At 39.8% G+C, this 22,238-nt stretch overlaps 1 protein-coding gene across 11 annotated transcripts in view; it reads right to left on the bottom strand.

The window, feature by feature from the left end:
* The window catches only part of celf5a (cugbp, Elav-like family member 5a), a 272,470-nt gene that overhangs the window by 37,418 nt on the left and 212,814 nt on the right, over positions 1 to 22,238 (bottom strand). For 6 of the 11 annotated variants that reach the window (XM_054788697.1, XM_054788700.1, XM_054788705.1 and 3 more), the window contains exon 5: positions 16,111 to 16,199. In XM_054788697.1, the coding sequence (XP_054644672.1) occupies positions 16,111 to 16,199 (89 nt within the window). The remainder of the gene's footprint in view (positions 1 to 16,110; positions 16,200 to 22,238) is intronic. The other 5 variants (XM_054788701.1, XM_054788706.1, XM_054788708.1 and 2 more) reach the window with 1 other exon arrangement.

Genomic DNA, 22,238 nt, shown 5'->3' with positions numbered 1-22,238 from the left:
GTTTGTTGGAATGATACGATTTGAAAGAATACTTGACACAAAATACTTAAAAGTCATAAATAAATTTGTCTATAAAGCATGACAAGCATATACAACCGTTAATTCTATCAATGTGTGCAATGCTTGACAAATACTGTATACACAAAAATATACACTGCTCAAAAAAATAAAGGGAACACTCAATTCCCACTCAGTCAAAACTGCTGTGCCATTATTCAAACTGTCCACTTAGGAAGCAACACATATTGACAACCAATTTCACATGCTGTTGAGCAAATGGAATAGACAACAGGTGGTGTGTTTTCCACTTTAATTTTGAGTGTGACTCCAAATCCAGACCTCCATGGGTTAGCATTTGATTTCCACTGATAATTTTTGTGGATTTTGTTGTCATCACATTCAACTATGTAAAGACCAATATTTCATTAATTCATCAGTTATTAGTTCTTTTTTTGAGCAGTATATAAAAAGGGACAGGCTTTAAATTTTAAATGACCAAAAAAAGGGGGTTGAACGGTGGCCAAGTAGTTAGCATGTTGGCCACACAGTCAGGAGATCTGGAAGACCTGGGTTCAAATCCCGACTTGGGCATCTGTGTGAGTTTGCATGTTCACCCCGTGTATGCGTGGGTACTCTGCTTTCCTCCCACATTCCAATTAATTAATTGCCGACTCTAAATTGTCCATAGGTATGAATGGTTGTTTGTCTATTGATTGGCTGGCGACCAGTCCAGGGTGTACCCCGCCTCTCACCCGAAGTCAGCTGGGATAGGCTCCAGCATACCCATACAACCCGAGTGAGGATAAGTGGCATAAAAAAAGACCAAAACAAGACATGCTATCACAGTGGTATTTTCTTATCGGCACTATATAAATAATAGTATTCTTATAAGAACGCACGGAAAATATAACAGAGTGGGAAGTTGTAGGATTTTCGTTTAAAATTAGCAAAAAATTGCCGTATGCATGACTGATGTAATTAGATATTATAAAAGTGGTGTTTCTTGGGTTACACTAGGGTTTCATTTTTAATCTACAATACTCATATCTTAACCTATAGTGTTATACATAATTGTATACAAGTGTAGTACGGTTATCATTTCCCATTGCTAGTACTAATTTTACTACAACAACAACAACAACAAAAAACCTACTGTTTAAAAAGATAATTGACAGAAGACAGAAGTGGGACGGCAACAGGACAATATACTGTATGTATATAGTTGTCCCTCGCCATGTCACGCTTTGAATTTTGTGGCTTCTCTCGATCACTTTTTTTTCAAAAATATATTAATTAACAAATCATGCAGTTTTGTGACTGACTATAGATATTATTGTTAAAAAATATACATATTTAATCAAATGTTACATATTTTTTGCCTACATTAAGCATTTTCAAGCATAAAAATGTCTAAATGAACTAAAATACAAATATAAGGCATCCAAAAGACGCATTCCAAGATTTTGATGCAATGTAGTATCCTATGCTGGTCAACAGGTGTCAGTAATGTTACTGTAATGTTGTGAATTATCTCACAACAGGCACAATACTACCTAATAAAAACATGAGCTACTGTTACCGTAAGCAAGCTAAAACTCAACTTTGAACCCCTGACATCACTTCCTGTCCGCCACTCACTCTTCTCTCCTAGGGAACACATTTAGAGCAACACACATCAGCGCGAGGCTTATTTTCTGTTATTATGTCTACTATATTGGGTATAACAAGTGTAAAGGTGACTTTAGGGGTGTTAGTTCATGTCTGGAGGGCTCTAATAATGTTAAAGGCCACATATAGAAGGTTATAAACAAGTTTTCTATGCTCTAACTACAAAAATATTACATGTATAAATAAGGAATCCTTCACAGAAATTCACTTATCACGGTTGTGTCTGGAACCAATTAACCGCGATGAACGAGGGATTACTATACAGTACATTCCTCCAGTTTTAACGCCTGTGCTATATTTTACTGTATGTCACCATGATCCCCTGAGCCCTCAAACATTTAGACTGATTTCAAGTAAAAACTACAAATGAAATCACTTTCAACAAGCACCCATTGACTTCTTGCTTGAAAGAAAAGTGCAATTTCTCTCATTCTGCCTTCGATGTTTCAATCTTCCCGCTCCACCTGGCCGTTGCTAATACACATTTTGTTGTTGTCATTCTGTGGCCCACATCACCCAACCAGCAGGTGAGCTGGCCACACACCCTTCATTAAGAATCCTCAAATGATTTAGCGGTACAGTTGACCTTTTGTGCGCTCCGTCTCTCCTGTGTGCCACGCCCCGAAAGTGGCCAATCGATCCACATAAAAGGCCGAAATATTACTCTGATCTGACGGTGTGGAAAGGTTGTGTGTCACTCACAATAAGATGGCCCCCCTTGAAATTGGTGCAAGGTTGTCAATAGCGTCAATCACAGCAGTGAGCAGCGGTGATGCTAAGGGGGTTGGGACTATTTACACAGGCCAAAGAAGTAGCATAAATGCTCTAATTTTAGCCAGGTGTTTATTTACCTCAACCACAAAGCAATAATTGGAGAGAGGAAGTTATTTATGCAATCTCATGATACATAACAACTTAATAATAACTCCAACAATGATTTGGAGTGAATGAAAAAGCGGAAAGGAAAACGTTGCTCTGTCTGACCACATGGTCACTTATTAGTACTGTATATTGTATAGCACAGCAGCAACAGGACCAATGTTGTAATAGCGGGGGGGAACAAACAGCTCAGCATTTAATACTGCTGATGAGTTCATCATAAACAACAGCACGGCAAGTATAACACGCATGACTTTCACACCAAAAGCCGAGTAGCAACATTTTAAAGCGCATGCAGAGGTAGATAAAGCTGCTGAATACTGATGCACCTCGTCATACTTCAAATGCAGCTACTGTCATCTTGTGAAGTTAATAAAAAAATAAAACTACATCAACTACAGTTGGTTATGCCAATGCTTTTATAGACCACACAACTGATGATTACTGGAGGGTCAGCGGTTCTTCGGAGCATTTTTAAAAGTAAATGATGAAATGAAAAAAAATCATTGATCAATGCTCCACCCCCTCCACACATTTTTGTGGAAACTGCATAATTGTACTAACAAAACAAAAACACAAACATATACTGTACTATAAAGAAGCTTGCACCATTTGTAAGCCAACCACATGAAGACCACTGTCAGCCACTCCAAGGTTAATTTTGACACCGCTGTACATTCACAGGCCTCATCTATTGTTCCTGTCCGACTTTTTAGTGGCGGCACCATTGCCTTTATTGTGAGGTTTAACAGGTGGAGTGTTCAGCAAAGGGCAGTGTCACACACACAGTTTTTGTGTCAGAAAAAACTGACTGCAACTAACTTAAATGATATTTGATATTGACATGCATGCATTGATATCATATCTTTGATTATCTCTTCTTTTTTTTAACCAGGTATGGTTGTGGTTATGGAGTTTTGTCAGGTATGTGATAAAAAGGTTGAAGGGGATTAAAAAGCTTATGTATGAAAAGAGTTTCTGCCCCTTTACACCTCATAAGGAGGAGGCGTGCTCATATTCCCAGGAGCCCACTTCATGTAAACAAAGGAGAAAAAGCTGCTTGACTACATATGCTGTATCTTCTGCTTAAGAGAAGAGATGACTATTACTTGCTTACTGCCTCATGTATACTGTAGCCCTATTCTCCCATGCTCGTAAGGGAGAAAAGCCCTCATGGCAAAACACAAAGGTTGTGTTTGTGTTGATCTCGCGGCCACATTGTGTCTTTGGCAAGAATCACATTTTCAATAAAGGTAAAAGTAACCTTAAATGTTCATTTTTTCCATGTCATTCATCATTTGTATGCATTTAGAATTGTTTTATTCATGTAAAACTATAAAAAACATACTTTGTGTTAAGAAGACAGTTTGGGTTAACAACAGAGTCAACTGCTCATGACATCGTAGGATGCATTAGGACGTTGTGTGATAAAAAGAAATTAAAATAAAATCAATGAAATTATACATAGTTGCACTCACGCAGTGTTATAACTTGACAAGACACACGCAATACTGTATACTAACCTGAAAATGTATGCAAATCGGGGCAAAATGTTGCCGAATTTTTTTTTACATTAAAAACACGCTAACTGGGGCATGCTCTAACCGAGGTTCAATTGTACAGTATCACAAAATGTGAAAAAACTTTCATCGGAGTTGCTATTTACATCCAGCCAGGCAGGAAGAAGACGCTCTGGTTGTAGTGTCCGCGAGCTCACATCACCATGACGACACACACACACACACACACAAAAGCACAAGCAAGAAGGCTCCACAACAGAGTGCAATGTAGCCAGATGCACTAATCAATTAAGGCTGGTACATTCTCCTTCAATGGATAATACTTTCTCAAATGAAAAGTGTGCTTTATCTTGTTCACATATTTCAATGACATTCACCATTGCTAAGAATAGTCCATATACGAAGCAGCCTAAAAAAATTACAACATGACAAAGTCCGCCTCCTAAATGAATCACATAAGCCCACCTTCATGTCTGCTTTACATGCGGCGGGTGTGTCAGGAATCTGGATGGTAGAATACGCGAAAGCGAAACGTGCTTAACTCCAAGTGTGTAGAAAAACACTTAAGTGCAAAGGGGAGAATGGGGCCCTAGGAAAATAAACGCCCTGGCTATAATTAGAGCATTTACAGTGGTTACCTTCCAATTTCTCATGCGCTCCAATTCTTAAAGTAAAAAAAAAATTAACTTGTTAGTTGTTGAATTTCCAAAATTTGGAAATAACAGCCACTTTCCAATTATCACCTTACCGATTACCTGCTTCCAATTAATACCCTGTCCTCTTTGTGGTTTAGTTAGATCGATGCCCCCAGCTATAATTACAGAATTTACAGTATTACCCTGTCAAATTAAATATGATATAGTATGTATTAAATAGTATGTATGTGGTATAAAATAATTACTATGTTGTATTAAATATCACGTACTGTATTTTGTGTTGGTCCCCACAAGTGACATTTAGAACAATGCTCCCTATGCAACATTAAAACCATGGCGTGTGTGTGTGTGTGTGTGTGTACATACAGTACATATACGCCTCTTGAAACATGATGGCACTTCAGCTGAGGGCTCAGTTTTGATGTACTAATGTACTCTTTTAACATGCGCTCCCTCTGGATGATGGCGTGCTAACACATAAATAAGCCATATATATGCATCGAGTCACACGTATTTCCAAAATCTGCATATTGTCCGTGGTGCGGATGCTCTCATTCTTACCTGACTCGCACATGTTCTCTAAACAAAATGCCCAGTGGCTCCCGAATAGCACCAATGTATTCATCTAGACTCCTGCGAGCTGGAAAATAAGATCAGTCAGGGAGCCTTTGACCCTTCCTCGTGGCTGCCGGTGAGAGTGAAACACAGCCAGTTTGATATAAAAAGTGTGTGTGCTCACGCATATGTTGCAGCCCTCAGTGTAGCTCTGTTTTATGTATGCCTACACACTATCGCAACCATCAAGGCATATCTGCAGATGTGGGAATATGAAGCCTTCCTGGAGAAATCTGCTGTAGCTAATTGAGGTTTTAAAGCAACAATACAATGTACTGTAATTTGACCTTGAAATACTGTCCATATACTGTATGCGTATTTCTGATATTGAATTTTCAGCAAAGGTGGAGGTACAAATGATAAGAGAAGAGCATATCTTTGACATATGCTTTATTGTTACTATTTCGAATGCACAGAACATGCTTTATCATGATTTGGTCAACAGTTTGCTGTGTCCATTACCGCTATCTACAGGACAGTGACAACCCGAACACATCATGTGAGCACTTTAATTGTTGGCGTTGACTTTCAGTTATATAGTCAAATTATACTTCATAACAACACTTTTAGTTCGGGTCCTGCACAATGTGGAATCTAGCCAGCAACTTTTAGCCCCTTTTTACCACAAGTCTTTTAGTTCCTGGAACTAAAAGGTTCCCGTGGCCTTGTATGGTTTGCTTTTCCACTTCACTTCAAAATTCAGGGTAATTTATATTAAACAATCTAGGGACTTATGAGGGAGTGGTATATTTCTACAGGTAAATAACAGGCAAATAAACAGATATTTTCTTACTTCAGTGTAAGTAAATAACAAGGTCGCCAAGTGCTTTGTTCCTGCAGTATGCTGAGGTGGTCATCCTGCTTGTTGGTACATTCGTACAGCGGTCGGACCCATTTTTCTTATTATCCTCCTTAAGATCTTATCCTCTGTCCCATAATGTTGTTTAAATCTAAATATTTACATCAGACGAAACATCAAACGCCTGAGTAACGTCTAGTTAAGTATGAGTCACAAACAAAACAGCTGAAAAATATTTGAATTACGGTACGTCTATCAACATCCAGTGTGCATCTTCTAAAAGGCCAAGCTCCGGCTATCGCCTCATCACAACAGCTGTAGTTCCTGGATGGTTCATACCTCTCCTTTTGAAATTATATTTGGAGCACCATTATCTTGGAATACTATAATTTGGATCACAATTATCTTGGGTACTATTATTTTGAAGTACTATCACACTTCGAGGTCCTGCGCAGGGAACGTGCTGAGTCCCATAAGCGACTTACTGTCCTACAGGAGAGGGAGTGGGACGATGAGCGGGCTGCCTACATGAAATATGTGAGTACCGTAAATTCCAGAATATTGATCACACCTGAATATAAGTCGCACTTGTCTATAAGTTGTACTTGTCCACATTGTAATAGGGGATATTTACACAGAAAGACACATTAAACCGTGTAATCCTACCTACACTCAGTGTTCCCAGTGTCACTCGTTAGCTTTGGTGAGACGTTATTTTTGTCACTGGAGTTCGACAGCTGCTGTGGTCCAAGCGGTCAAAGCAGAAGCTGTAGTAATTCTACACTCGATCAAACTTACTCAAGATTTGTCAGATCAAAACACAATCAAAACATGTGATATTAGCTTCTATTACGGAAATGCACTACTTTCTCTTTCGGTGCTCTAAGCATTATGGCAAATGTGGTTCTTTTAGCCATAAAAATTTTGCCGCATCATTGTTTAAGCCGCAGGGTTCATGTGTGAAAAAAGAAGCCGCTTATAGTTTGGAAATTACGGAATATAACATGTCATGGCTATGAAAATTTTGCAATTTAATTTAATTTTGTATGCTCGTGTCAAGATGTTGTCAGGTTGCACATGGTGAGTTCCATGGTTGGAGGAAGACGAGCTGTTCGTCTACCCAACAGCCATAAAAGCTGTCCGTAGGAAATTTTGAACATGTCCAAACTTTGGAATGGCTCGTGCCGTCGAAAAAATTTTTTTAAAAAAATTGTTGATTATAGAAATATGATCAGCTTTGTTTTTCAGCCTTTACGTTTCTTTAGCTTTTCACCAATTTGTTTGGGCGTGTAGCCTACATTTAGATCCGCCAGCTTATCGATTATTTTCCACAGACTTGGTTGTTTTGGGTCACTGCCTCTAAGTCCCTCTGTAAATATGTTCAAAATACTGTCCATTTCTCATAGCTTAGCATATCAAAATGAAGATTGTATAATTGAATAAACAAGTTTGCAACCGGTTGCATGGTGGACGAGTGGGCTTATGTGAACCGTTACAATGCCAGTGGCTGATCATATGTGTGATAAAACACATGTATTAATTATTATAGCTGTTGTGTTGATTTACCGAAAACTCATAGAAGTGTTAATTGGAAGCAGGCTTGGAGAGAGAATGTTATTTCCCTCATGATATATAATAAGTTAATTTTGTTGTCTTGATTTGTACAGTAGTGCTGCTCTGCTGCCGCCTTTCTGTTTCTTGTTGCAGCACACTATCGGCTGCCTGGGAGGAGTCACCTGAACACACCTGCAGTCAATTTACCAACAACTACTTTAGCAGCACTGTCATGCCTACTCGTTGCCAGATTGTTCCCTGCTGCTCGTCTGTCTCCTGCTCTCCCTTGCCTTGTGTTTTCGCGTGAGCTTACTTTTAGGTCCCCCAGCGTTTTTAGTGAGTACCGTGTCCTTGCTCGGCTATTCCAGCAGTGGTATCTTTTGTATTGTACAAGTACTTTGGCCTTGTATCTCTTGCTAGGTTTTCAGCAGTGCTTTTTGTTTCTCTTAGCACGTTTTTCTTGCCTGGTTTTCAGCAGTGATTTTTTTTGCTTCCTGTTCTTACACCAGCCTGCTTATTGCCGCTGTGCGTTAGTTATTTTCTAGTCTCTCCCCTGCTATTCCCGTGGCTAGCAGCATCTTTAGTTTTTTTGTTTTGGTATTTTTCTCCTGTGGGACACCTTTTTGTTTCATAAACTTTTGTTACATGGACTGACTTGTCGCCACATTCTGGGATCCTGCACCGTGGCTGTGGCCACTTGTGACATTTGTATCTTTATTACTGATTTGAACTGCATGAGAAAGTGCAAAGGAAAACAAAGCTCTCTTTGACCACATGGTCATTCATTAAAGGTACTGTCTGCCTTGGTTGTAGCTAACTTTCAAATACGCTTGCAAACATTATATCCTGCCCTCTTCCTGTTCTATTGCAAGCCACACCCCATATAACACACACGCATGTACATTAGTTACGTGTGTTTCTCAATATGTGCGACCAATCCAGCGTGATGCCCGAAATCAGCTGGGGTGGGCTCGAGGCTCCAATCCGAGGAACAGACAGACAGTGTCATAGTAAGAAAGGACATATGAGCTTTTAGTCCTTTAAAGGAAAGAGCTTAAATAAGCTGGAAACAGGCCAAGGAGAGCCTTGTAGATCAATGTCATCCAGTGAGTATACATCTGGACACACAAAGACTGGGCCACCTACCTTTGGTGTACAGTTCACAGTGGTGCGTAAGGTGAGCACAGCCAGTAACAAACTTCAGAGCACAATGGTAAACAGTCTTTAAGGGCTGGTGACATTTTGTTAATGCATTCATGTACAGGACGTTCCCATAATCAAGCTAACGAAAAAACGTTTCAGTTTCTGAGCTCCGGGGGAAAAACAAGATTCATTTCTAGCCAAATTTCAGCCAGAGTTTCGGAGTTGATACATATAACTGTAGACCAGTTCAATTAGTTTTCCCCGAGCCATTACAATTGATGGGATGGTCTCTGATAACTCATGAGCCCTTGAGACAGCCATGACTTTGGTTTTCTCTGCATTAAGACCAAGTTTAAGTGTCTGCAGAAGAGACTTTATAAGATCAAAAGCAGGCAGTAAGAATTCAAAGGTTTGAGTACGTGAATGTGAAAAACAACAAAAAATCAGTGTACATGCCAACGGCTGAGTAGCACAGCCAACGTTTTAAAGGAAAAAATGTAGCCAATCATTCGTAATCCTTATGTGAGACATGAACACACGTCTTTCGCTTTTCTGTGTGTTCTAAAGAGAGAAAAGCAGCTAGCATGAGGCATCTAACAATGCACATAATGGGACACACCTATAAAGCCCTTTAAAAAACCCTCCAAAAAACTCCAGCAATGCTCCACTTACATAACGTGACTCGCTTTTTAACCAAGCTACAGCGACATTGTTACTGTAGGAGCTAACACCAAAGAACTACTTTTCTCTGTGACACAGCGCCTCACTCACAACGCCTCACGCTACAACTAAGAGGTACATAAAGTACTGGAGTTGCCTGTGAGTTTGAATTGAATTTACCAGTTCAACGGGAAGCAGACATCTTGTGCTAAAAGATACATACGGCCATCCAGTCAGCTGTCATCCCAGTGAGAGTCTTCATTGTAAGTGACCGTTTTATTTTGTTTATATTATTAAACATTTAGCACTAGTGCTACATGCTAATGCGATGAGAATGGCTCAGTGTTTCACTATAGCTGGATCAGCCCAGCACCCAGCAACATTATTCTCTGCCTGGGGCGGGGTAAAAGTAAAAAGTAGTTGTCGGTGGCGGCGGCAGCGGCTCACACAAAGTCTCTGCCATGAGTAGTGAGAGCAAACATTCTCTCTATGTTGCTATTGGTGACGAAAGCAGCGTTCGTTGCTATGCGCTCTGTAAAATCAATGCGCCCAGGAAGTTCCGGTAATGCTTAATATGATCAAAACACGCCAAAATACTATAAGTATTATATTATATCATGAATGGACCTGTTACTACATGGTCACCGCATATATATAAAAAGATAAAACAGAGAGTTTTTAGAGGTGTTTTAATGGAAGGCTTTATAGGCGGAATAGGCGAATCCCATTACATGCATTATTAGCTGCCTCGTGCTAGCAGTTTTTCAATATTTAGAATGCACGGAAAAGAAAAAGACGTGTGTTCATGTCTCACATAAGGATTACGGATGATGGGCAAAATTCCAAAAAAGTGAAGTTTTCCTATAAAGCTTATGCAGAGGTAAATAAAGCTCCTGGATGCTGACAACTTGTGATACTTCAAATGCAGCTACTGCCATCTTGTAGAGTAGAATACAAAACGCCACATTAGGAGACACGCCATTCATTTTTTACCCAGCGCAATTTGTAGACCCTGGCAGTTATTTGCCTTTGTTCTCTAGAAGACTTGGCGGTTAACTGATTGGAGGCATTGACTGGAGCATTTACAATGATTCAAGTATTTGTTTTATGATTTCATATAATTTTTATATTAACTGTATTCAAAATATTTAGCATTTTATTGATATTTGCTATTGTTTAGATATTCTGTTTTTACTTGGTCTTTGTTTTTTTCCTGTCAGGGGGTCGCCACAGTGAGTCAATCGCATGAATGGTTTTGCCGGATGTCCTTCCTTACGCAACGCTGGCCAGGAATCGAACGCGTGCCCTCTGCCATGAAAGGTAGAAGCATGTACCATTACACCACCAGGGATTTGTTTTTATTTTGTCTTTGCCAAATAATAATTACATTAAGGATTTTTATGATTGCCATCATGTGGACTTGACCAAAACAGATACATCAGGAGGTTGCCCACAGCCAGAGTTGAAAAGTCGAGGCATTAATGGAAACGCTTCCTTTTAAATATGACGTTTTAAAATGATATATTTTTGCTGGTTGTTCGGCAACATGGTTTTAACAGGGTATTGAAGACATGGCAGTGAATCTAATCATGGTAACAAGTTGAAAACATCACAAAGTGGAGATATGTGGTTTTCATCCGACAGCAACAATCTGCTATATTGAATATGCACTCATGCACTATTATACTATGCTAACTCTAGTCATCATTGCTTCCTTGATTTCTTTTCGTCATCAACATGAAAGTGACCCGTTGGGCTGTAAAGTATCTACGCTGATGAGCTCTGTCTGCCAGCAGCCTCAGGATATGAGATGCTGATCATATTTCTATAATCAATTTAGCAGAGCAGGAGGTATAAATCCTGTCCATTCACTCTCTCTGTCTCTCTCTCTCTCTCTCCAATTTGTGCACCCTGCTCCCCTCTCTCTCTCCCCCTTCGGCCCCTTGCTTATAGTTTGATGAATAATTCAGCAGCCGATGTGGTGAAAGGTGGAGTAAACAAGTCTATTGCCTAATATCCCCAGAGGATGCCAAAGAGAGATGAGCAGGGGCAAAGAGCTAGCGCAGATAGTGGACCGGAGCGATAGGGAGGGACAGTATCTATGGAGAATGGACATCAAGTGTCTTTCCTGGCGACCTGCAGTCATTTGCACTTAGATTGACTCGCTAAAATGGCACAGCTGGCTTCTAGTGCCTCTCTGTAGCTGCAACACACTGGCGACCATTAATAATGGAATCATAAAGGACAAACAGCAACCCTGTGAGGAGACGCAGTAGGAAGATAGAGAGACAGAGAAAGAGAGTTCAGGGTCCCTGCTTTTCAGAGATGAAGAGTTTCCAAAACAAAAATGAGAAGGAAAGCAACACACACTACAGGCTTTTGTGGAAATAAGAGATGTGTCTCTCTGCAGGCTCGCTCAATTGATCCATTCAGGTGAAGAGCGCAGATTCCGCCTGAACACGGGGGTGGGGGGGTGCGCGTGGAAAATAAGCATCTGAGGACGAATCCAACGCACAAGGGAATTCGGAGGACACGGGCACCCTTACGTAACAAGCGAATGTAATCTGGCACTGGAGTTATAGTCGCTGATTATGCAAGCAGAACTGCGCTGATTGATGACTCGCCTGAAATTCAATTATGGCTCTAAACAGTTTTATCTTCAAATGAGATTTAAAAAAATATCATGTTAATTAAAGAGACAGAGTGCTACACGTCCTCCATTTTTTCAAAGCTGTGTCAAGTTTTTTTTTTTTTTCCTACCAGGGACTATAGAAATGCAGAAGAGTAGAATGTGTCCTGCACTCATTCATGATACTGTATACGTTTGGCCATCCATGATATGACATAACTGGAAAAAGACTATTATTATTATTATTACTACTATTTTTGGCCCATGCTGATATCGCAAGTGCTGTTACAACACATCAAATCTGAATGTGACTGAAATAAAACTGCAACCTGTTTTTAATGCACACAAAAGCCCATTGCAACATCTTCTAAAAAATATACAAACATGACAACATGTTATCATGCAGATAACATGATAAAACTTTACAAATGATTATTTTTTTTACAGCTATCTTATAAGCGCACAGACATAGCGCACCAAACTAGCTTGTACAGTATTCTTATTCCCAGTCAGGCGACACATTTGAGCGGTCACTTGTTGTTAGGCAGAATTTGTGCCCAATGTTAAGAAAAAAGATGCAAAAATGCTTGGTTTGAAAAACAATTGTGCAATATATATTCATTTGGCAAGTTAGTACAGAATGTACATTTAACAAATCATTATTATGCGTGTATTGCAAAATTTGTGTAATATATGAAGAGTTTTAGTTTGGACTCTGTTTTTGGTTTCCCTTTTTATTATTGAGGCTTCTACCTTTGTGGACACTTTTTGTATCAAATAGTCATCTTTTCATTTTGGGGTCGTTCTGTACTTTGGGATCCAGACCCGGCTATCACTGATTCGTCACATCCAGACTTGATCGTGATAAGTGAATTTCTGCGAAGTAGGGTTCCTTATTTATAAATGTACTGTAATATTTTTGTAGTTGGACTTACAAACATAACACCCTTATAAATATCTTTACGCTCATATTACCCAATATAGTAAACATAATAACAGAAAAGAAGCTATTTAAGACATAATTAAGGCTCATGATTGCGTGTGTTGCTGTACACGTGTTCCGGTGCCTCGGGGAGCTGAGTCGTGGGGCAGGCAGGAAGTGACAATGGATGGGGGTTCAGAATTGAGTTTTATCTTAGCGTGGGTTACGGCTGCATCTGTAGATTGTGTTAAGGATTATTGTACCTCCATCCATACATCCATTTTCTATGCCACTTCTCCTGTTTAGGGTAGCGGGGGTATGCTGGAGCCTACCTGTTGTGAGATAATTAAAACCTGCAATAAAAGCCTGTTGTTCCAGAGATCAAGTCTGGTGCTTGTGTGTCTCATGGAATATTACAGTAACATTACTGCAGTGGTGTGCAGTCAGGGCCAGCAAGGCCTTCTCCACTGGCCTAAACACTATCAGAAGCACTGACATACATTTTTCCAGCAGTGTATTTACATGTTCAACTTTCTTGTCTAATCAGATTTAAGATTCTATGTGTTACCATGTTAATCTACTCTTACCAGGGCCTTCAGAATCAGGAGTGCTGGCCCATGTCTTATACACACTATTAGGAATGGGGCTGTCTCTTTTTTAGCCGATTAAACTTCAGGTTCGCTTCTCGGGGCCAGGTCTCCAGCCCACAGCGACATCAGGACTTCTGTCCTCTGATGGATTCATCAGAGCAAATCTGTTCTACAAGCCAAGTTATGTACGTACGAAATTGACATCTCTGGTGAGTAGATACTTACGTAGTAGATTACTTTTACAACCAAAACTGTTCAACTTTTATATCAATGACTGTATATCAATCTGTAAAGTGACGAATTACTTAAAGTTGGTATTATTTGCAGATGATACAACTGCCTTGTGTTCTGGGGAAAGCACACAAGAATGAATTTAAAAAGTCACAGATGAAACGGCCGTATTAAAAAGATGGTTTGATAAAAACAGATTATCCTTGAACTTTTAGTAAAACTAAAATAATGCCATTTGGTAAGAGCAGAAAGGACATGTACAACCAAATACAAATAGATGGAGTGGTCATTGAAAGGGTGAACGAAAATACATTTCTGGGGATCATGATGAAAAAATGACCTGGAAATCTCACATTAAAAATATACAACATAAGGTGGCAAGAAGTACGTCAATATTGAATAAAGCAAAATTTGTTCTGGATCAAAAATCACTCTACACTCTTCATCGCTCTTTGGTATTACCATATCTAACTTATTGTGTGGTGATATGGGGTAATAACTAGAAAAGCAATCTTCACTCGCTAAATGTACTGCAAAAAAGATCAGTGAGGATAATCCACAATGCCGCATATAGAGAACATACAAATCCCTTATTTTTAAAATCACAAATATTAAAATTAGCTGATTTTGTACATTTTCAAACAGCTAAAATAATGCATGAAGCCAATAATAACCTATTACCCAAAAATGTTATACAATACTTTTCTACAAGAGAGGAGAAATATGATCTTAGGGAAAAACTCAACTTGAAACACTTATATGCGAGAATAACGCTAAAAACCCACAATATTTCAGTATGTGGAATGAAATTATGGAACGGATTGAGTAAGGATTGCAGGCAATGCACTAAGATGAGCAAATTCAAGAAACAATACAAACAGTTGATGTTTGCAAAATACGAGGAAGAAGAGTCTTGAACTTGTTTTTTTATGCTTGTCTCTATTCATTATTATTACACTGTTATATATGATTTTTATTTATTATAAAATAATCTTAACAATTACATCATCATATTGTTACATTACCTTATCACTCCTCAATGTATTAAAAAAATCACATATGGAATACAGGAAGTGAATAAATGTACTGCAATAGATGTGGAACCAATGTGTGTGTGTGTGTGTGTGTGTGTGTGTGTGGGGGGGGGGGGGGCATAGGATTAAATAAGCTTTGCTTCTTCCTACTCCTTTTGGACATGTGGAATTGTGAATTGAATTATGTGATGTATTCCATTGTAACTTGTATGCATGTTCAAATAAAATGAAACCATTAGCATTACTTAAAAGGTTTCATATTATTATCATGTTATTTGATAAATATTGATTCTGAGCGGCTTCAGATGATGTTGTAATGTAGCTGTTTGGAGTTGTCAGAACCCTTAATCCCTCAGCCGTTCTATTTACGCTTGTTATATTTGCCTGAGAGCCAACTTAGCTATCCCTGGTGTACCGCTGATCATCGGTAAAAATTAGTCACTAACTTGAAGTAAAACGCATTAATGTAAGTCAGGAATATTGATGACGATGTATTCAAAGATACAGTATTAGCTGTTAGATTATTAGCATTGCAGTATTGGTATCGTGGCCATCTGGCAAACACTAGCACGGGCAATCCTGGTTGAAAACATAGGCACACCACTTGTTTATCATATTTGTTTTAAATCAGTGTCTGCTGAATAAAAAATTTGGCTGGTGAAGTCCCCACTGTAGGCTCAGGTACCAAATGCACCACCCTGCACTGCATTACTGACACCTAGTGACTGCTGTAGAATACTACATATCATCACAACGTCTTTGAATGCATCTTCTGAATCCCTTATATTACCATTTTAGTTCATTTAGCCATTTTTATGCTTGAATATGCTTCGTTTATGCAATAATACATACAATTTGCTCAAAACTGCATTTTTTAAAACTAATAATAAGTCGTTTTCAACCACAAAACAGCATGATTCATTAATTAATATAGTTTTGAAAAAAACGTTATAGAGTGAAGCCGCAAAATTCAAAGCTCAAAGTGGCAAGGGATCACTGTATGCCTTTTTCACCACAGTGCCTGTGCCAGGGGCACTGTCCCACCCTAACAAAATTGCCTTTGGCTGTGATATGTATTTGTATTGTTTATGTGCAATTTGTTGCTGAATCATTTTAAGTTGTGGATATGATGTACATGGCTCATTTGCATGTGTGTGTGTGTGTGTGTGTGTGTGTGTGTGTGTGTGTGTGTGTGTGTAAGGTACTCAGCTGGACTCACTGGCATTGTCTGACTTCCGTGGAGGGCACCGATTGCAGACTGAGCCTCGGTATGTGTGGAGAACTTGACAAAGGCGCAACCTGAAGGGGAGACAGACGCAAACACACACACAGGCTATGAATGTGCAATCATTCAAGTGAGGTAAAAAGTCGACTGGATGTAAATAAAGAATGTGGAAGTATAGCCAACAAAACAATAAAAAGACAGGGGGTCTGTGCGGCTCACTTCACAATGGGTGGGCAGACAAGCAGGCTGAAGCTGTACGGATGAAGCAGAAAAGTGTACTATTTAGCTGCGCACGCTTGTCTGTGCATATTAAATTCAAGCTAGACTCGTAGTCAAGACTCGCACACAACGCATAGAGCAGGATGTTCAGATCAATAAACCAACACTCTCAAGTCTAATGTCCTTCAAGACCATTGTGGTAAAACATAGATTATTGATGCCTATCAACAGCAACTGTTGCTCATAAATTATTCAGTCATTAAAGTGACAAAAGCCTACAAAAGTGTTTGTCATGAAGGAAAATATGCCCCCCCCACCCAAATTATTATAATTGTAGAGAACCACAGTGTATTCCACTAAATCTTTTTGATATATGAAGTAAAATGATTACAATATTCAAGAGTGCCATCTTTTTGAAGTTACAACACATATTTTTTGAAATAAAATTACAATTATGTGTTTTGTTAAATGAAAAACACGTTTGTCACACTTATTACAGTACAATAGCATCATTCAGTCCAGAAGGTGTCACTCTAACCAAAACCAAAAAGAATGTTAAACAAATACATTTCCCCCATAAGAAATATTGTAAATCCAATTAATCCATTCCAGAAAGCCAAAAATGTTAACACAAAACACATATTTATAGTTTTACAATCATAGTTTTACATGCTCAAAACAATTCAAAATGTATATAACTACATATAAATGATGAAGGAAAGGGATAAATTAACATTTAAGTTAAAGTTTATCGTCATTGAAGACGTGATTCTTCACGTGACTGTTCCCATAGACAAGATGTGGCAGCGAGACACCACACAGACACCACCTACCTGTTATTTCTTGAATGAAATAGTGTTATATCTGTCTGTCACTGTCACCTGTGCGTTCATGTGAATGTGACAAAGACGCTTGCATCTACTTCCGCGACGGAGCGCCGCGGCCATCTTGTTTATGTATGTGTTCTACAGCGGAAGAAGATGCGAGTGTCTTTGTCACATTCACATGAACACACAGGCGACAGTGCGCAGGGATACGGCGGGAGACAGATATAACGCCAAGCGTTTTATGAGGTACGAGTTTTTTGAGAAGCCATTTTTGTGATGAAAATGTTTTTATCTTTTGAACGCATATTGTTTTGAGAAGCCAAACTCTTTACTTAATTGTCCCCAGCAACTAAGTGGAACTATGTTCTTCATTCACAGAAATCTGGCCAGAACTGGACTTAGGAGACCAAGTGAGGGGTAAGTTGCTGTTACTGGACTACAATGCTGATGGGAATGTCATTCAACTTCATGTCAAAAAATCTGAACTATCCCTTTACATTTTCATTTATCCTTTTCATTCATCATTTATATACATTTAGAATTGTTTTATGCATTTAAAATTATAAAAATGTGTTGTGTGTTAACATTTTGGAGAGTCAACTGCTGATGACATCATAGACAGGCAATGTAGCTGACTTCCGATTCTGGTTGCCATTCTGTTAGCAAGGTATCTCTTTTATTACAAGCTAAGGACATTTTGTCATAAAAATCCATTTAGACCACAGTTTATTAATAAGATGACAAGATGTGCGCCATATTGTACAATAACCGGGAAATGTACGCAAACCAAGGCAAAATTTTGGCCTAAATTTTCACACTAACCGGAGCAGACGCTAACCAAGGTTTGACTGTATTATAATTAGGGAGGCCTATTTGGAAAAGAAAAGGATAAGAAGAGACGGCAGGAGCACATTAGTGTCACATATATTCATTTTTCATATTATACATATATATTATAAATGTATTATTCAGATATATTCCCAGAAGTATAATACTGACGTATCTCAGGCCCTGCAAAACGAGTGAGCTAACCTTATCATGTATGTTTGTTTTCTTTGTATTCTCAAATTTTTCAATAACAATCTGCACCACCAATTAACAACCAGCAGGCCAAGTAGAAATAGATTGTAGATGATAGAAGATGATGACAATCACAGTATGACAGCTCAAATTTAATAAAAAAGTGATGTTCTGGTGTGTTTCACTTTACTATATATAGCGCTAATTTACCTGGATGCAGAGCACACACTGCAGAGCTATACAAAGAGAAATAAAGCTTCCCTGGGCTGGCCCTGTGCACCTTCACGGCAGGGATATGTGAATTGTTTTGACATCCATCTTTCCCTTCCTCCTCCTCCTACTCCTCCTCCTCTTCTTCCAAACTACTGCAGAGTCACAATGCTCTGGCTTCCAGCCCTTTTAGATATAATTCCACAACAATTTCCATAAGTGCTAGCTGGGGAATAGGCTGCACCGACATGAAAAACAACTAGTCCCCCCTTGCACTTTGCTATATGTCAGAGGAAATTGATGTCTGCAAAAGTTTTTGGGTTGCCTCGTGCATGCCTTAAGGTAAGAATAACTTCCAGTGGCATTGTAGTAAACTTTCTTTCCTATATGAGGTGAGGTGAATGTTGGGACATATAGTATCATTTTATTATATCATCTCATGCCTCTATATTGCAAAAATGAATCTTGGATACAACATTGAGTAGTCTGGGTACAGCTTGGAAATCAGTATATATTTACTGTCCACTGAAAATAAGTCAACACACAGCCATTATTGATAGTGAACATGTGTGAGCACTATTGTTATCTAACACTGTCTTAATTCTCTTGGGCATGGAATTCACCAGAGCTGCACAGGTTGTCACTGGAATCATCTTTCACACCTCCTTGTTGATGTCACTGGTGGAGCTGGTGGATGTTAGACACCTTGCATTCTTACATCTTTCCACTTGAGAATGCCCCATAAGTGCTAAAATGGGTTCAGGTCTTGAGGAGACATGCTTGGCCATTCCATCACCTTCAACTTCACCTTCCTCAGTAAGGCACTTGTCATTTTGAAGGTGTGTTTGGGGTCCTTATCATGTTGGAAAACTGCCATGGGGCCCAGTTTTGGCTTCACAATATCACAGTACATGTTGGAATGCATGTTTCCCGCAGTGATTTGCTCCCCCAGAGCCAGCAGCACTCATGCAGCCCCAGACCATGCGGGGACTGGAACATATAAATGAAATCTTCAAGATAAAACATTCTTGATGCACAAAATAATTTCTCAAATTTACTTATATCTTCCTATGATGGACACAGAGCAATGAACAACGTCATGCTCTGTCTCCTTTCTGCTCTGTTCTCCTTGTGCCGTGAGGCATTCAGATGCCAAGTGCAGGTATTAAGGCAGGACATCACCACCAGTCTGGACACCATCAACAAGACACTGCTGCCAGGGAAGTTCAAACTCTGGTGCCTACAATTTGGACTTCTCCCTAGGGTAATGTGGTCACTCACAATCTATGAGGTCCCAATAACAACGGTGGAAAAAATGGAGCGAAAAATAACTTTGTATGTGAAGAAGTGGCTTGGCGTCCCAAGCTGTCTGACCAACATCTGCATCTATGGCAAAGGAGTCCTTGAACTACCTATCACGAGCATCACTGAAGAATACAAGTGCTCTAAAGTGAGACTACAGATGACATTGAAGAACTCCAGAGACCACCTCTGTCAACGAGAAGGAAATGGACACCATCCGACGCAGTACAGCACGCTACATACGCCCTGAAGCACAATGACATTGTGGGACATGTCCAGCTCTGGGAAATGGAAGCAAGAAACATCAGCTTCATCGTAAGAGCTACATATAATGTGCTCCCATCCCTCAAAAACCTTCACCAGTAGTATGGAGAGGACCCAACCTGCGCCCTCTGCCCAAATTCAGCGACTCTCAAACACAGGACCAGCCTCACACAAGGCCGCTACACCTGGAGGCACAATCAGGTCCTCAAGAGTCTGGCAGCAGCCCTTGAGAGCAAGAGGGACACCATCAACTCCTTGCCCTTGAGAGCTGCCAATTCTATCTCTGTGACAACATTCATTCGAGAGGGACAGACATTGCCTAACCACCCAGCTACCAAACTGGACAGCCAGCCATGGCCTGGGATTGGAAGATGCTAGTTGATATTGGCAAGCAACTAATCTTTCCCTCAGAGATTGCAACCACCACCCTCAGGCCAGATGTGGTGCTGTGGTCCCCTTCATTAAAGGTGGTCTACATCATAGAGCTCACAGTCCCATGGGAGGATTTTGCGGAAGAGGCCTAAGAATGAAAGAAATAGCTACAAAGATCTGGCAGCAGATGCACATCAACGTGGATGGAAGGCCAAGGTCTATCCAGCTGAAGTAGGATGCAGAGGTTTTGTGGCTTCTTCTACCATCAGGCTTATGAAAGACCTTGGCATTCATGGACAGGGTCTGCGACAGACAATAAGATCAGTCTCTGAAGCGGCCGAAAGAAGCAGCCTGTGGCTATGGATCAAGTGGATCAAGGACACTTGCTAGGCTCAAAGCAGAGGGGCACACACCTGGGACGCCGATGAGCTCTATGGAGGTGACATGGGCCTATCATCAAAACACCAAAGAAGGAGGGTCCCCACCTGACGACCCTAAAGAAGTTTTAAACCCACCCCCTTCCTTCCTGCCCTTACTCAGGGGTTTCCCGTGGCAGCAAGGGGGCAGGCTGAGAAATGACCTGGTGGGCGGGGCAGTTTTTTTATCCCAGGTCTGGACCTTACTGCCTAGCTCATCTCCCTCCACTTTCCAGGCACTACTTTACTCCTGATTGGGCATGGGACACAGGCTCAGGCTTGATCACCCTGTAGTTGGCCGCCTTTGATGAGGCTGTCTACTATTGAAAGGCCGAAACACCCACTGATTCAAAGGTACACTACTGATGATGTGTCCCAAAATTTACATCCTTCCCATGGCTGAGATAAAGTTCCCACCACTCTCAACATCCACGCCTCATGTGATTACCATCTATTGGCACAAAGGACTTTTTCCATCAAGTTCTGTGTATTTATGAACTTGCATCCTAGTTTACTTTCTATAGTATTGTCCCTTGAGAAGATATACTGTAATGAAAACGGTACTGAAATGTGAGGGTTATACTCCTTGCCCATGTTATTTCAAAGGACAGACAGTAAATGGGTAGGAAGGCTGCACAATTTGCACTTATTGTCTTATGTCATCCTAATGACTTTGTTTGGCTGCAGCCTGTTGTGATTTTGCATCAGAAGGGAGCCACTCTTGATCTAATTGTGCACTGATGTGGACAATTAGATGCAATTATAAGGTCCACCACATGTTCAACAATCTTTTGTTTTGGGAACTAGCAAACATATAGGGAAGTTAAATATCATCTCCTTATGAAAATGGACGCTATTTAATGATAAAAACCCAAAGCTATCTTTAAGTTAAAGGCTTTAGTGCTTAAAAAATCTTTATTTGCATATCACATATGTAAAATGCATGTTACATGCTCTTATAAATAGAAATGCATCGCTACAGATGGCCATAATGTATCCCACCAGACATCCTGTAATTGTTTATGATATACAGTACTGTATTAAGTTCACTGACCATAAAAGCAGGCTTTGCAGCAGCACACACTTTCATTAAAATTCAATACACTGATTTTGTAATAATTTGAACTGCGTTATTTGCTTTTACAGTCACCAACTGATGAAAAACATGTCCGTACAATGTTGTAATAGACACATAAATACATACAAAAACAAATGATAAGGGTCTTTGGTGTCTTCTCACCACTGGAACCACACAGCAACATAAAAAACTGCTTCACATTAACATTAGCTTTGCATAAAATGAGGACAGTGCGGGATTGAAATCTCGGTTTTGCAATGCAGAAGTTGTTTTTCTTTTTCCAGATATGAGATACCTCTCTATATGCTGAGAGAAGACTTTTAGACGGCAAAGTCAGCATTTTAAAATGACGTGTTCACTGTTACTGTATGTGATTACAATTACTGATAAATGGCTCTGTCCTCT

This window comes from Dunckerocampus dactyliophorus, chromosome 10 (genome assembly GCF_027744805.1).
Source record: "Dunckerocampus dactyliophorus isolate RoL2022-P2 chromosome 10, RoL_Ddac_1.1, whole genome shotgun sequence".
Taxonomy (NCBI): domain Eukaryota; kingdom Metazoa; phylum Chordata; class Actinopteri; order Syngnathiformes; family Syngnathidae; genus Dunckerocampus; species Dunckerocampus dactyliophorus.
Note: the sequence above shows the minus strand (reverse complement) of the source record. Positions and strands in the feature narration are given on the sequence as shown.